At 40.0% G+C, this 17,946-nt stretch overlaps 1 protein-coding gene across 3 annotated transcripts in view; it reads right to left on the reverse strand.

Annotated features, from left to right (window-relative positions):
• Positions 1–17,946, reverse strand: part of atp2b1a (ATPase plasma membrane Ca2+ transporting 1a) — a 40,660-nt gene that overhangs the window by 13,607 nt on the left and 9,107 nt on the right. For all 3 annotated transcript variants that reach the window (XM_073480243.1, XM_073480245.1, XM_073480244.1), the window contains exons 2-9: positions 15,248–15,738; positions 6,564–6,761; positions 6,040–6,297; positions 5,733–5,858; positions 3,746–3,907; positions 2,863–2,901; positions 586–741; positions 269–483 (exon numbers count right to left, since the gene is read on the reverse strand). In XM_073480243.1, the coding sequence (XP_073336344.1) occupies positions 269–483; positions 586–741; positions 2,863–2,901; positions 3,746–3,907; positions 5,733–5,858; positions 6,040–6,297; positions 6,564–6,761; positions 15,248–15,440 (1,347 nt within the window). In that variant the 5' untranslated portion in view covers positions 15,441–15,738. The remainder of the gene's footprint in view (positions 1–268; positions 484–585; positions 742–2,862; positions 2,902–3,745; positions 3,908–5,732; positions 5,859–6,039; positions 6,298–6,563; positions 6,762–15,247; positions 15,739–17,946) is intronic.

Raw genomic sequence — 17,946 nt, forward strand, 5'->3', positions numbered from 1 at the left:
CTGATTAAACAAAAAGCAGAAATCTAACAGTACATTCTCTGTGCTGCACGCAATTGTGTATAAAGGCTACAAGATTAAAATTAATAGCTCCTTGATTGGATAAAGCCCTCTGCTGGCTAACAACTTCAGCACTCTGGATCATAGCTGGGCTTTACGGTATCAGTTAGCCAAGACTCCTGGTCTTAACAGCCTGGCCTGCTAGTTTTAATAGGCTAAGGTGTAAGCTGTTCAACACAGGGCACAGGTCACTTGACTGGGAGGACTTTACCTTAACGGAGTAGGCCAGGGAGATTGTTACAGCAAGCGGCAGGCCTTCGGGAACAGCCACAACCAGGACGGTGACGCCAATGATAAAGAATTTCACAAAGAACTGAATGTAAATGGGTGTGCAGTCCTTGATCCAGGGCAGATTCTGGATCCAGAAGGTGTCTACTACAAAGAGCACCACCAGGATAATGACAGTGATGGCTGACATGACCAGTCCTGAAAAGGAGGAAAGAGAGGAAATACAAGCACATAAAATTAGTAGGTTTCAATATAGTCAGCATTCAGCTGTGCCAGAATCAAGTGTTATGTCTGACTCACCTGCTTTGCCAATCTGTACAGCTAGTTTGGTCAGTTTGCCCTGGAGAACAGACTTCTCTTTCTTTGGCAGGTTGGATTTCTTCTTCTCCTCTGCATCAGCTCCCTCATCACTGTTCAGAGGCTGCATTTCCATTGCAGCACCATCCTGTGCTTTAGCTGCAGCAAAGAACAAGAACAAATTGCTGAATAAAAAAACTCTACAGAAGTAATGGCCCTTACCATTTCGCCCATTTTTTTAAAATGGTGTAAAGTGATGCATTTAAATGTAATGTAAATTATTAGATTTTTATACAAAGCATTATTGTGTTCAGTGTCTTCATATTTAAACAAATGCGAGGATTAATTAAAAGAGCATGTGTCTGATCAAACCAGTTTAGCGGTTGTAACAAATCAGCATAACCTAAAGAACACACAAGAGTAACAGTCTTCAACCAGGCCTATTTGTTTACATTTGCAAGATCTGAAATGAAAACATTGCTGACCCACCAGCGAATAAATAAACTGCCTGTCAAACAACAAACAAACTGTGTTTTACTTAGGAAATGTTGAAAGTGAAAATATATTATATGAAATTACTTGTTATACTTATCTTGCGAGAAACAAGCAGATCAACAGGTTTGGACGAGATTATACCCTGAAGTTATTCTATTATCTGATTTAACATGTAAGGTAACAAGTCACAGCAAGTTGCTTGAAAACAGGACAACAAATACACAGTAATTTTTAACGAACAGATTCCATGGAAAGGGACTTCTAAGAGGAGAAGAGACGTCACATCACTCAAAATTTTAAAAATGCTTTTTTTTTGCTTCCCTTTTATCTGTGGAACTTGGGAAATGTCAGTGTAATTATGCTTGCAGTGATCTGACTGCACAGTAATTAGCTGAAAGATTTGGAAGTGTAATTACCATACTCCCACCTAGAGATTTAAAGAACAGGTTAACTAGCTGGCAGCATTGGGATCTGTCTGAGGGATCGCCTCCTCCTTCACAGCAACCACAACCAGTTAAATTCCCATAAATCTCTTTCATCTCTTCCTCAACATCCCTCAGGACCAGCCTCCCTCGCGTGCAGAACTGACGGGAATCCCAAACCCACATCTAACCAGGTAACCTTGGAGACAGCAAAGCCTCTAATGGCAAAGGAGGGAGGAGAGGCGGCCGGCTGGCCAGCAGGGGCTGGTCTCATTCGTGTCACTCACCACGATAAAATCATTAGCTGCTGGGCACTGACTCTACTCCTGCTGCTGCTGCTGCTGTTGCTGCTCCTGCTGCTGCTACTGCTGCTGCTGCTGCTGCTACAGGACAACTAACACATCTTTTTCATCTCTCATTTTTGCTGATATTTTTACCACACACTATTTGGGCGCTTTGTGTTATATCTGTAGTCTTGCTTTTTATAAGCACAGGCACCCTACGTCCAGTTTGTCAATGCTAAAAGCTCTATTTACTATCGTATGGACAGTAGCATTGTATTGTGTGCTAACGTATGTAGCAGGAAGAGGAGTGGCATTAACACTGGACTACTGCAGCTGCTGTGGACTGTGGCTTGTTCTGCACTTACATAGCCTGTGTAATCTCAGTCTAAAGGATTACTGTTGATTCCTGGCAGGCAGAGGGAATCTGTGCACCAGGGACTAGCGCCAGGGTTGTGGTCACAGACCCAAGCACTACTGATCACAGTGTCCCAGCAGGACTACGAGCCCGGCTAGCTGGCCGAGTTACCGCTAAACAGCCTCATTATCATTGTTGTCCGTCTGGAATTGCACCAGTGCGAGTCTTACAGTTTGACTCTGAATAGTTAAGATTGAGACATCAATAGAAATCAAATTGTGGGTGCCTGAGGGAGAGTGGAAGAGAGAGATGGGTGGGAAAGCAGATGTTCTGGCCCCAGAATTGTTGCATGGCTTTAATCTCCTCACCACTAATCGCTATAACTGGATTCAGTAGCACCTGCTGCTCAAAGCGCAATGTGCCAGGGAAGGACGAGAAAGGAGGAGACAGAGACAGAAGGGAGGGCCAGACAGTACAATGGATGGGCAAGAACAGCCAGTGCTAAGTATACACTGACATGGGGTCATGCAAAAATATGCCACTCCTCATTACTCACTGCAGGCAATTATTAACAATATGAGGTTTTAACCTTCATCCAGTGCTGTTTAATGGGGAGGGAGACGCTGATACACTAAAGGCTAATACATAAAAGGTAAGCGCTAAGCTGTAAAGCAATCATACATGGTTGTGTGTGTGTTTGCGTGTGTGTGGATGAGCATCTTACCTTTTTTACGATTTTCCACAGATCCATCCTGCTTCTTGTCTGTGAAAAAAACACACCATGGAGTCAGAGGTACTCTATATAGAAGAAGACATACACAGTAATGGTACTATTAATCATATATTATGTATGTGTATATTATTATTTCAATACTCTTTTTTTTTTTTTTTTAAAAAGGGAACATTCTTGAATAGCCATAAACCACTGCTGTGATGTAATGACACTTTTTATCCAACCATTCTTCAGTGTTTCAAATTTCAGATCTAAAGAAACAGAACTTAGCCACTGTGTCTGTAAGTAGAGCTGCAACAATTAGTTGCTTTATCCATTAGTGAACAGAAAAATAATCTGCAACTACCTAGACAATTACGTTCTCAATGCCTTTGGTGATAGCAAACAAACATTCTTTGGATTTTCAACTGTCACTCAGACAAAACAAGACATACTGTGGGGTATTATAAATGACATTTTTCACAATTTTCTGACATTTTTTTAGACTAAAGAACTAATCAATAAAATATTTGCAGTATTAAAGAGGCTCTGCAGAACATCTATGTTGTGCTCGAAGCTTGTTGTTTACGTTAGCGGACTCCATTTCTAAATCAACGTGAGCTACTGTAAGATGGACACTGAGACGTCGCACTCAACAACGTGCATAAAATCACATCCTTTGGACCTCGGACACAAACCAACGAAAAGTGGCAATAACTGGATTGGCAGTATACTGCCTGTAAAGGAATGAATGATGTTTTTATGATGAAATGTTTCAGTGAGATGCTAGCCGGTGGAAAAAGGAAATGTCTGCACACACGTCTGCCTGCTGTGTGGAGTGATCAATAATACCAACAGAAGTAAAGAAAGGAAAATAAGTAGTGAGGATACTGACTTTTTCTCTGTTTCTTCTTCTCCTCCTTTTCCTTTTTCTTTTCCTCTTCATCGTCGTCATCGTCCTCGGCACTCCCAAGTAAAGTAAAGATAATTCCAGTTTGAGAGTTGACACCCACGGCAGTGACCAACATTTTCCCTGAGCCTTCCATTACATGGGTGCCTTTAGACAGAAGAGGAAAATCAAACGTCAGTCAATAAGAGAGGAAGGGAGTGGACATATACAGTATCTGAATAAATCAAGACGTTTCCAAGATTACTTAAACCATCTTTCTGTTTAGTTGAATTAGACCTGACCAGATATACAGTTCTAACTAATTTGCTGCTTTGACTTTCTCATTTTGGTGGAGACTAAATGTTGAGCTAGATTCCTTTGTTTAGTGAGAGGGTGGTTTAGCCAGGCTTTCAAGTGGCATGCTCAGGAGAAAAGGTTTTCAAATGAAGGCAATGAATACAAAAGGAATGGTGCAGTGCATCTAAAAAGAGAAAGAAACACAGTCATGATGCAAAAGCCCTCCAAAGCTTTAATCAAAAGCCTTTAATCAAAAGCTAATTTTCAGTATGAGTGAATTAATGGAAATCTGAGAGGCCACAACTGGAGTTAATATCTCCGGGTCTCCATCCCTCTCAGGACACCGGAAAACCTTGTCGATTTGTACCGAAAAAGCAAATAACAGCAGAGAAAACAGAGAGACTGAAAAGAGAGAAAGCTTATAAAAGTTATCTAATGCCTGTGTTAATTAGATAATGCTTTCCTTTCATTGGTGAGGGTTATGACAGAAGGGATACAGCCTGTGCTGAGGGAAATCAAAAAGCAGTGGTGGAGCAATGTGTAAACACACACACATGCAGAGTACACTCCTCTCTCTTGGAGGTGTGCCAGTAGAGAGCCAGGCGAACTAAACAAGAATCCCTGCACACTCCTTCTGGGTAAATGAGCAGTGAAGACAAAGCTATCTGACAGCACAAACACAGTGTTGAAGGGGCTTTGTGCACATGGAGTGGACTGTGCACAGCAAAACACTGACGCTATTACAGCTTTACATCAGCAGAGTATTGGATTGCTTATAATTGATTACACTGAGCAGCAGGATAGGGACACCAATTCACTTTCAATTTCTAATCCTGTTTGGCACTAAAGCCATGCAAATTAACACCACAACACTGAATACACAGAGAGACTTATCTTTAAAAGCAGCGGCAAATTATCATCAAAACAGGAGTTGTGTACTACAGTGAATGCTGATGAATTCTTGGGGTTTCAATCTGCAGTTGCAATGACTCATTTGTGAATAATCGAAAACGGAACTAAAACATTAAATCAATGGTTACACCTTTTCTTACCTGATTTAAGTAACCCATTTGTTTTCAGATTGTATAAAACTTATTGGTGTAAATGAGATGTTTAACAAGGTTTTGAAGCCTAGAAACTGACAAGAGCAAGTCAGCTCCTTGCAGCGACTTTCTGGCCACAAATACGCATCTTTGTGTCAAGCTAATAGCCTCACTGATGACAGTGGGCCTCAGTCTACTAAAGGTCAGCTTTGGGTGTTTTTCTTTTAAGGCAGCAGATCAAATATCAATTTAAAAATCTAGCCACTTCATGGACGATACTGTTTCAACTACTAGAATTAATTTTTCAAAGTAAGATTGGGGTCGGTTTCACCATTGACCTCTGTGTGCAAGTGACCCGATCTAAAAGTCTGTAAAAAATTAATTGCATTTTGGTATGATGAAATTGATGAAAAAGGGTTATCGGTCATTTAATTTTAATAAAGACTGAACAAAAGCCAGACTTTGAAGGACACAGATATGTATTGTATTATTTAAATTTACTCAGCTCAGTCAGTTATGCAAATGTTAGTCCTGTCATTCCAATAAAAGTTATGTTTTCAATCAAACCCTTTTTTACAAAATTACTTAAGTCTTTTTCTTGAGCCTTAAGAGGAACTTTAGAAAAATAAAACAAAATTGAGCCTTCACGATACCTGATAACAGCATTGGATCTTTTTCTTGTGTTTTTTTGACATGGTCCGACTCCCCTGTGAGCGAGCTCTCATCGATCTTAAGATCGTTGCCTTGGATGAGGACTCCGTCGGCAGGCAAAAGGTCACCTGAAAGACACATGGTTAAAACATGTCTTTTTTTTTTGAATGTGCAATTATTTTTAAATGAATCTATGATTAAGTGATATTCAGCATTCTTAATTTAAAAAACAATTATATCTCATTCATCAAAGTAACATTTAATTTTAATCAAATGACTTCAGTAACATAGCTGAAAATCTATTCTTACCATATTTTATTTGTGCAATGTCACCAACCACGATCTCAGCCACAGGAATTTGGATAACTTGTCCTCCACGGACGACAGTAAATTTCTGTTCCTGCTCAATGCGGCTCTGGAGGCCCCTAAACTGCTTCTCTTTACTCCAGTCGTTGAATGCTGTCACCAGCACCACGCAGATAACTGACAGAAGAATGGCGGCACCCTCGATCCAGCCCGCTTCTGACTCGGTTTCATCCTCCACACCGCCTGCAGCCCTTCCACAGTCTGCAGAGGGACAGGGGCAAATCTTAATTCAAAAAATCATCACGACACCTAGCACATAAATCACCCCAGCTTATCACATCATCCCATCACTCAGACACAATGAAGTGCACAGATTGAGACAAATAAATGCAGTGTAAAACACTGAGAGGGGAGGGCATTTCATTATATTTCAACACAAACTAAATAATATTAATATTGATATCCATTAGTGACAACATGGTAACATAGGTGAATAAGAAATAAGATTGTAATGAAATGTTGCTTACGTTCTCTTTCGGCATCTGGAGGTCTAAAAAAAGAAAGGCCTAGTGAAACTACGGCTGCCACTTCAAGGATAATCAGTGTGACATCCTGAAGCGCCTCCCACACTAATTGTAAGAAAGTTTTGGGTTTTTTGGGCGGTATTAAATTCGGCCCAAACACATTTTTCCGCTTCTCGATGTCTGCAGGCTGCCCACTTAGACCTGGGGAGGGAAAGACAAGACAAAAGGCATTTTATTTGTAAGGTATTTCTTTTAAATCTATGTCTAGACTACAAAATATTCACATCAAAAAGAAAGTCTCAATCAAGTGCCACATAATTTGAGCACAAATCGATGAGTTACTGTTGACATTTTGTTCACAGGAGGAGAGCTTGTCTGCACTCTTGTCACAGGGCCTCCAAAAACACTATCCTCCAAAAGGAATCAGCATTTCTGACAGGACACTGTGGAGGTGACAATGCTGGACAACAATGACACACATTCTGTGGGCATGACAAACATTTTCAACTCTTTCAGGCACGCAAGAGAATGTGAGAACAGAGAGGTCAGATCTAATCCCATAAACTGCCTTTTTAAACACAATGACCAACTGACTGGAGAGGTTGAATCAGCTTTAGACTCACAGGTGCTCATGTACGCTGCTGTCCGGTTATAGAGTCATCTCTGTGACACGTCTGGTTGGCCTGAGACCCATTCATCCATGTGCACACAGAGCATTCTGCAGCCACCCATTCAAATGCCTCCACATTCAAGGCACAGTCATATATTCAAAAGGGCCTTCGCACATTTGATGATGCATGACAGTTTTTCACTTCTATTCATGCCGACCGACTCTGTGTGGGTGGCTGTGCAGGCTGGATAGAGCCGTGTGTGCGTGTGTGGCAGAGGAGGTGGAGCAGGATTGGGGGGCCAGGGAAGAGTGACTGTGTGAAACTGCTACTGACAGGCAAATGGGGGGGGTGGGTGAGGGTGAGGCGGGTGAGGGTGCAAGGGAGTGAGACTAATAAAGAGTGGAGCTGCTGATGGCTGAAGGGAAGCTGCACTCGGAATAGCAGCGTCTTAATAGGGAAAAGGATCAGTAGGGTCAAAGTATGGACTGACAGACAGACTAGCGGTACAATGCAAATCATGACACCATATTTGAATACTAAGTCTGTGCAGTGACAACAGCACAGGGAGAACGGTACATTGTTGTCTACTGATGGTAGTAGAGTTGCAACACTTAGTCGATTAATTAACTATTTAAATAATCTATTAATTGTTTTAGTCATTACAAGCAAACGTGTCAAACATTCTCCAGCTCCAGCTTCTTAAATGTAAAGATGGCCTGCTTTTCTTTGCCATCTTTGACAGAGAACAAAATATCTCTGGGTTTTCGACTGCTGGTCAAACAGAACCATCAGTGTGGTATTTTTCACTATTTTCTGACATGCTCCGGAAAAAACAACTCATCTTCGAAAAAAATCGTAGCCTGCAGTTAAATTTAACTTATTTCAGGCAGAAACAGCAGATTTCACAATGTCAAGGCAAAGTGAGAAAGATGAGGCTACAACAGATGAAGCCATGAGATATTTCAATCCACAATCAACGGCTATAAAGAGACAGCCACTCTGTGCATTGCCCACCAGTAAAAAACGATTTTCATTTGGTGGGTTGTATAGTGTAGAGTTTTTTTTCTGGTATCCGCTTTTTCACTTCAATTCCAAAATCAAAATCATTACAAATCAATACATGTCAAAATATTGTCACACAGATGTTAATGCAGTTTTAATATTAAAGATTGAATTTAATTAACAAAATCACAGTATGGTAATTTTTTTGTTCTGGCTCTCCTGTAAAGGAGGTCAAATGTCACTTTTTCTCTCTGGTTCTCACCTCTTGGTATGATACTAATACACCAATATATGGCTTTAACTGCAGATTATTTTCATAAATCAATTATACAGTTACATAGTTTTTAGATGAAACAATCAGCATGTAAACCTCTTTGGTAAAACTTACCAAAGACAATGCTTGTACTTGTTTTTTTCTCCAACCTACAGCTTAAGCTTTATCAAAGTTATTGATTAATGTCCTGTCAATTGGCTAACTAATCAAATAACCTTTGAACCCTTAATTATTTGGTAATTGAACATTATAAATGTTCATAATTAAATCACGATGTGACAATGGGACTATACTTTAGTCCTGAATGAATTGCTTCAATATATTCTTAAAATTGAAAGTCATGGTTAAGCAGACTGGTGCATGTTGTTTACTATGATAGATGCTGATCCAATTTAATTAAAACATGACCCCTCTTTCATCTTTCACATTTCTACCCTCTGCTCACTTGAAACAAGTTTTGGTCGACTTCATTAAAGAAGAAACTAATCCTGTATCACTAGGTACATTATTAATTGACATTACAACCTCACACTAACACATACTTTTCTAAAAGGGAGGTGAGAAGTATGACGATGACTCATCAGCACAACACATTAAAAGGCTATGGGGTTTATCCTGCATAGCTGCCTGTTGCTGCTCCCTGGCTGTCTCTCACCGTCTGCTTTGATTCTCTACGCCTCTAATGAAAACATGCTGACAGCTAATACCCCATTCAATTTTACACCACATTTTCCCTTTGCATTAGAGCAATAAATACAAGTGACAGAGGACGATCAACATGTCGTCCCTCAGCTGGATACACAAACAGAAAATAAGTTGGCCTTGGCCCCTCACATCATTTTAGCACCCAGAGTCTGTCTCAAGTCAAGCAGCTAATCATTAACCATTTAATTTGGATGCTTGTCCCTGGCTGACCCCCTCGGAGTACTGTCATTTTAGCCACCAGTGTGGGGTCAAGGTAAGCCTTCGCTCTGCGCCTGTCACAATTAAATGAGATAGGGTCACGATTTTTCTTTTACTGCCTTCACATAACTGTGTGTAGGCAGCAATGTGCCAGCACACAACAGACTGATGGGACAATCTCACGTCCAAGAGAACATGTTAATATTCATGAAAACACCAGACTTTTTGTAATTAAAATGTTGCAAAGAGAGGAAACTTGCACTCCATCTCCCTACTCGTGGTAAACTTTAAAAATGTGGGTTTTTGGGTCATTAGAGCTTCCTACATAGGGATGCTCTACTTGATTTTGGAGGTTAAAAGGCACATATTTTATACGTTCATTGAAGTTGTCCTCTAGCAGTGCGAGGACCGTGACAGTCCATGCAGCAGTACACACAAGTGGAACCGAAGTATTTATATGTATACAGCAATCAGACTGTTCCACTTGCCAAAATGATCACAACGATCAGTGTTATCTTCCACCCTAGGATATCATTAAAAAGTGGAAGTTTGATATGTGAACACAAATTATTAATTTATTTATTGGAGTTTAGTTAAGGTGAACGCGGCCTGCATTATCATTAGGACTTGCAATGAGGATGAGGAGTGTAATGATTGTGCGAGAGCTGTCTCTGACAAACTCAAGTACAAATAACACTGCTGGTTTGAATGTTTATGATAACGTGGATCTATAAATAACGCTTGATGTGAAGTGAAATCAACTGTGAGATGTATTATTATGCTCGGAATAATGACTCATGCTTAATTTCTACAATCTGCTTCAATTCACCACCTCATCGTTTGTGTCGCCAGTTTCCCTTGCCTCCAAAATGTCTGTACGCATGGGTCAGAGTTTGCTTAAAGCTGCGCACATACTTCCCGTCAATTTTGTTTTTAAAGATTACAACTTTTGTGTAGGAAGTGGTGTACGCCTCTTTCAGGCCCCATTTTGTCCGTACGCAAGCAGGCAGATTGTTAGGGTTTATACACAGTTACAAACTGGTCCACTCAAATGCTAAAAGCATGTCTGGTCACTTCATCTTTTACTTTCCTGCTATTTTCTAACAGTACTTTGATTCTATGAAAATACTAAAATAATATTTGAGGTCATTAATTAGATTTAACTTCCATTAGCGACCTTTTTAGCAACTACTTCCCAATGCTTCTGTCACGTTTACACATGATTAGGGCATTTTGGGTGTTGCTGCACATAAGCAGATTCTGCGCTAATGAGCAGGGCTTTGTTCAACAAATGGAACAATAGAGCTGCGCCCTCATTACTATAGCATGATCATTTCACTTCCAAAAACAATGTTAAATGGATATCATTATGCAATTTCACAGAAAATGTGTTTTGAGATCAATATCACCACTCCACTCCACTCAGGAACTCTGGACGGATGACTGATTGAGATAATGCCCTACCTGGCAAGCCGTACTGGAGAAGCAGGCTAGACAGATTTTTACAATTAAAATCAATTAATAATTTATTCTATAAAATGTCAAAACATCATCGAAACACATCTTAAAATTGATTCTTTTGTCCAACAAACAGAACCCAAAGTGTTTCATTTTTCCTGATAAATGATTGAAACAATTGTCAAATAAAAAGTTTCTTTCAATTGACTAATTAACTCTACAAGACTTTCAATTACATTAAAACCAAATGACTACAAAAACAGTAAATATCTGAATGGTTTGTTCCCATGATTCAATCATTGATTACTCTAAGTTGCTAACTTCAATCAGGTTTTAACTTATCTACATCACAGCTGATGATACTTGATCAACACAACCATAACCTTTAATCACCAAAACCATGAAACACAAGAAATAAACTGCTAGCTCCACCCACATAACAGGGTCTGGCCACATGTTACGATCACTCACTGGCTGAAGCCCATCTGAGTACATCATTTTCAATTCAGACATCAAGGCAAGGCTACGCCGGCCGCCTGAATTGCAGAGAGTAAACCATCATTTAACAGTCTGAACCTTCTCAATTGAATGAGGGGGTGTGGTGTCTGCAATGACAGCTACAGAGAGCCTGTCAGCTTTTGTTGAATTGCAGTCCATTTGTGGGAGCCTCTCGGGCCACAGCCGGATCAATAGGCTGGAACCCAAAGATTTGACTGCACTAAAATAGCAATCATCAGGGAATAACTGAAAAATAGGGGAACACTGTCAATAATATTGATGCAGAGTGGCCTTGCCCATTTGATTGAAGTGTCATTATGCAGAGGAAACAGGATACCACTGGGAGAAAACATATTCTGCTGTGTTAGGAGGGCTTGCTGACAATATTGATAGTATGGCAGGATTTAAGTATTTGGAAAATGACAACAAGCAGTAAGTCTTTTCTGGGCAACTACAGCCACTTTGAGTATCAACTGATTTGTGTGCCCAAAAGAAAGCACCTCAAGGCTTAAATGCAGACATCTGGGTACACTTTAGAGTACAATGCTATGACCCTGAGCTGTGATATTCAATGCTGAGAAAATGTGGTAAAAGGATTTTTGTTATAACAGTACTCCAGTGATTTAGTGTTGCCCTTACAAACAGCTGGACGACTCATGAGAGACAGATTAAAACAAACAAGAATGGTCACAACTGATGCAGCAGAGGTTCAGATGTCCTGACTCATCAAGCAAGACCATGAACAATAAGTAGAACCCGCGATGCATCACTGACTTCGGACATGCCGGCTTAGACTACCTATTTTTGTTTGTAAATGTTCATCATAAAAGCTTAACAAATGTGGATCCTACTTCCCATAATGTCTATTCATTGCACCCTCTCTGCCTGGAAAACATCCATGTCTTTCACGCTCCATGCCCCAAGTACGTAATGCAGCCTTCCAGTTAAAATGTGTCATCTCCAAGCCCAAACCAAGGTAAACCTGGTGACCTCACCAGTGTTCTCAGGCTCCTACAAAAAGCCACAGTTAACATTATACAACTGTTTTCATAAGCTGAGCAGTGCTAGTAAGCCAATTCTGATGTGTAAAAACCCCTTTACGTGTTGTCATTTATATACATGAACTAGAAAAATGGAGATAAATAGAGAGACTGAAAATTGAGACTTAACTGTTACTAATTTGTTGACGGTTGCTTACTGAAGCAGAGAAAGCCCCAGAAATAAGAAATGTCTGCAGACACAGAGGAAGCGAACGCATACAAATAACACCAACTGCCAGAGCTTCAGGTAGTGGTGGGCTTTCTTTCCTTACCACTATGGCAACAGGGTTAGTTTGAGAAGTTCAACAAAACTGGAAGAATCCATGTAAAATCAAATATTTGATAAAAACATCTTTATGATTTATGGCTTCAGCACTGTGACAGAGTGAAGTTAACATTTGTTAAATAGATAAATGTAATATCTGAATAAGCCTTCAGCAGTGATCACTGTCACAATTTCAACATTGTAAAGTATGCACAATTAACTCTTTTTAAACTCGGAGCTAGGAGGAGTTGGTATTTGGACTGCATTCAATATTGGAAAAAACTGACAATGCGATACTTAACTTTTCTGCAATATATTCTATATTATGGTATAATAAAACAGAGATTTTCACCAGATAAGTTCAATCTAGAATAATTGAGGTGATTTTGTAGGGGAGGTTGATTAAGAATGATTGTGAATGGTGATTAACTGTGAATGCAGAGCCTGCACGTGACTCACAAGCAACAAATTCCCATGTATCCAAGAACCCTTATATCGGACTAAATTATATAATATCAGACACACCTTTTTCAGGTCAGACATGGAAAATGGAAACAATGTATTGTGCAGCCCCAATTGTTTTGTTTTTTTTTTTAATTAAATTGCCAAAATCAATTTGAATCACAACCCAGTTAATTCAAATCTAACTGTATTGGGAGATATTACAGATACTTGCCTTATGTGGTAGCATGAAAAATGGCATTGGCCACGATAAATTACATCGAGTCAAATCTAAACAGACCATGCCAGAAACTAGTTCTAGAGTAAGTGGAGTGGTACAGCCGTGCACAGCTGCAACAGAGAAGTTCAGTCAAACTTCTTTGGGTGAAAAAAGGAGCTTGGAAATGTGGGGGATTAGCAAAGGATTGGCTTAAGAGGTTCGAGAAATGGTCAACCAGCTAATTAGAAATCCCTTTTCAATTGTCAAGCTCCTGTAATCTTAAATGACGGCTTAATTTCCCAAGCCAGTGACGAATGAGCTGATTGAAACTGGAAGTATCAAGGCTCGGTGGCAGTGTACCAAGTGGAACAGCACCTGCTGCGAGGGGGAAACAAAATGTGGACCCATTCAAGCTTATCAGTACGGTACAAGTTGCAAATAACTGCAGGAGTAAAAACAAATGTTTTGAGAAATTGGGTGAAGCGGCCTTTGCTTTGTGAGGAAACAAGTAATTTTAATCAAAAGATTGATTCAATTAGGGATCTCAAAATAATCTAATTATTATCTCAGTCTTAAAACACATTTGATAACTGAAGGATGGTAAATACAGACTGCTGACAGGCAGAATATTAATAAAGAGCATGCAGCTATAGCAGAGTTTGAAAGTAGTTTTATATTCAAAACATGCCTACTCTTTTCCCTTATCTACTCACGCACTTACAGGGCAATACAACGAACAGAGCTGAAAAAGCTGGGCCTCCGCTTTCGTTTTTTGGAGCACAGACCAGGTAGAACGAGCGGGGGAGGATGAGTACACTCACACTTACGAAACAACCGATGTCACTCACGCTACAAATATGACAGCACTCTACGTTCACCAACTCGACACAGCCACATGCGTGTTTGGACAACTCAGGCACTCTCTCAACAGCCGAATTCCTATTCAGCAATTTCTCCTCAGTTCAGACAATGGCCTACTGGCCTGTATAACAGACACTGAAAGCAGACTGCATGGTTCACCTTGTACACTTACCATATTGTCAATAAATGAAAGGTCAAGAATTAAATGGCACGGTAACAATTCCTGAGTGAGATGCTTGTTCTGTCATTTAGCCTGGTTTTTATCACATTCCTTTTGATTTGATGAAGCCCTGGAAATTTTTCCCTTGCTTTGAGACAGAGAATAGAGGACTGTTGCTGCTACAGTGAATATGCGGTGCCGTTTTAATCTGGGATCAAACTGAAAATCCCCTCCCATAAGAGTTCAGTCAAGGTCATACTGGCGATTAGGCAGACTGTCTATAGAGATACAATCTGAGACAGAGAGAAAAAGAGTGGTAGAAAAGGGGGAAAAGAGAGGTGTCAACCACTTCTGCCCCAGTGCGGTTCAACTGTAACCTAACATTTTTTTTCAAAAACTCTCATAGTATTAAAGCACAGTCCTTTCTCTATTATGAAGATGTGGTGTAAGAGTAACACTGAGGAGATGTTCAAAAGATGAACTCACTCCTTCCCAAACATGTTCAAGTCATTACTACCCAGCCTTACAGCCTCCCGTTTTGTCCGCCACATGTGGGACATTGACCTGCCTGCAGCCTGGTGCTGTGCCCAGGCAGACAGCTGGTCTGTCTGAAGCCTACACACAGGCACACACACACGCACACACACAGACACAGAGGTGAAAAGGGAGAGAGGGAGGGTATGAGGGACATATCCACAGGCCTTGAAATAGAGCAGGACAGGCCCAGGTCAGAGCCAGCCTGCCCGGCCACCTGTCTGGCATATGAGTTTTCCAAGGAAGTGATGTCAAGGTATCCACAATGTGGATGACATGGCCAATGACACGCTTCCTAAACTATGTGTGCAACACATTAGCATTCCAACAGCAATTGCTACTAGCACTGTTGTGAAAACATCCTGCATTTGATCCAATTAAACAGTCAACATGTTGAGTATAGTGGAAATATTACTCTACCATCTATAGGTGATGTTTTTAACCGGTTGCAGAGTCCTTGAATATCCTCATAAGATTCCCCAATTTTGCTTATCGCCTCTGCGCCTCTCAGTTCCATAAGGGAGCGCAGTTCTTTGAGCGTGCAGCCAAATTCTCCATCGTGATTGGCCTCCACCATGGAGTTCTTCACCCCACTGTACGAGTTGTTCGCCATTTTCTCGCCGTCTCTCCACTCTATTGCAAAGCGTTGCTGCTTCGGCCCAACCGTGGGGGTAAAAAAAAAGAAAAAAGAAAAAGTGTTGTCCGGGAAAAGCTTAAATCCTCAAGAGTGCGAATACAGTGGTAGTTCCCATAAACAGCTGATGGGCCCTTCAGAGGCAGCTGGAGTCATACGGCAGGTAGTGGGGCAGGGATATTACAAAACAAGCCATTTCCCTCGGAGAGCTGAGTTCCTAGTCTTTCATGGTGACTGAGGATCACCCACAGAGGCGGAGATCACCATGCATGCAGATCTAAGGGAGAAGAGCAAACACAAAAAATCATTAGTGAGATTCTTAAAGCTGAAAAGTTGAGCAGAGGAATCAACTTTTTTGACAAACAAGCAAGCAATGAGCCCATTTTCTGTGGCCTCGAGCGTAAGGATTCATTATTTTTTATATCATAACCAATCATGTCCATATGAATCTCTGGACCCATGGGCTATCATCTAACAATGAGTAAGTTTCTGGGATAACGGCCAATGTTTCAGGGCTTCTGATGTAGTCAGTGGATATCCAATTAACCAATATCTAAACAATATGATGTACCATACTGTATATAATATTTTTCTCTTATCATACAGCTACAGTACACTAGAACAGACACTAATGTTGAATCATTTTTACTGTGTAAGAGGGAACATGGAAACTCTTGAAACCACAAAACCACTTGGCTGCTGAGACAAGCTGCAAAGTAATTAGCCAAACTGCCTACAGCCAATGCGAAGAGATTTTGATTAGCTGTACTTGAGTTGTAATAAAATAATAATAATTTTGTCATCTGGGCAAAACACTTGTCAAGTAATGTGCACTCTGCTCCCCGGTCAGAGTATGTGAACAGAGTGGAGCATTAGCATTCAGTAGGAATCACTCTGCTCTGGGCTGCTCCTTGGGTTTTTCCTGCATGGAGAATTTAAAAGGTAGTTCTGTCTCCTCTGCAATGTTAATCGACTGTTAATATAAACTTCTTGCAGCTGTTTAATATTAAAAGGTTTTAAGCAGCATGTCACTTTTCTCGCCTTTGTTGGATTTAACTTAACCCACTGTGTTTGGTTGCATTTAATAATAAGAGTAATAACTAGAAGACTACCTGATAACTATTCAAGATCTTTCTTACTATGGTCTAGGCCAATACTACCTTTTGGCTGAAGGATATGTGTTAAAACTGCTTAATCACTCAGTACATTTAACATGATGTTAGAAAAAGTCAGACTATTGTGTTAGTCCAACTGAAACTGGACTTTTAAAGTTCATGTAAACATGTAAGTGTTAGGCTGACTTTGAGAAATTCGATTTAGTACCATTTCATTTAGTAACCCCCAATATTAGTTGTTTTTTCTAAGGTTGTTGAATATCAACAGTCGGGAGCTCTGCAATTAAAATTAAGTCAGTTTTTTGTGTTATAGTGTATCGTTCAAGTAACTCGGTGTTTACTTTATCTGTTCTTTTAATTCCTAATGTAGCCTACTCTGATTTTGCATTGAACATTGATCATGCCAGTAGTAGACCATTTTCTAACGGAAAAACACATTTTCTTCATATATTATTGAAGATTAACAGATAATTGACTGTAGAAATTGCTTAAATATCCTGTTTGGGACTATAAATAATACTGAAGCAGGCAGGGCAAATTTACATACATGCTCTAAATGGAACTGGAAGGTACTGAATATTAGGTGCAACTTAAATTACTCACCATCTTGATTTTGTACTGTTACTGTTCATATGTTATTCGAATTCTACTTATTATGATTATGATTATATATATATATATATATATATATATATATATATATATATACATACATACACACACACACATATATATATATATATATATATATATATATATATATTCATTCCATTTCTAGTACATTCAGGTGTTAAATAAAGCATCGCAGTCAAATCCCTTCACCAAAGCAATATCCCTAAGACTGTATCAAAGTACCCCGCCATGTTCAAACAACATACAGGAGGTCTTTCATTGAAAAAAATCAGAGTGAGAAACAAGCCACCAGCTTCCCTGCAGTGAAACTGGTGGGGTAACATAGTGAGCAGGAACCAAGTGACTGATTACCTCAGGAAAAGCCTTCTGTTTAATCTAATTAAGCCTATCTGTGGCATCAGGGAGCTCCATGGTGCTCTACATGGGAGAGTCCATTCTAATGCGAGGCTGCTGTCCATTCAGCTTTAATCAGCCTAACACAATGACACTGATTCATTCATGTCGACCAAGTTGATAGGAATTTGTCTTGGTGCAGCTTGGACAGAAAGCGCAACAGGTCTTTGAGCATACAACAATACCATACAATTACAAAGGCTGAAATACTGCAGGAGTTGTGTACATTTTAAGGACTTGACCTGATTCATTTCTTTAAGCTTTCTTTATGCTTTTTGGGTTTCCTTTTATCTTTAGTGTATAAAATAGCTTTTTTGCATGTAAAACATCTGTAAAGTTCAAAT

Source organism: Pagrus major, chromosome 14, assembly GCF_040436345.1.
Source record: "Pagrus major chromosome 14, Pma_NU_1.0".
Classification (NCBI taxonomy): Eukaryota; Metazoa; Chordata; class Actinopteri; order Spariformes; family Sparidae; genus Pagrus; species Pagrus major.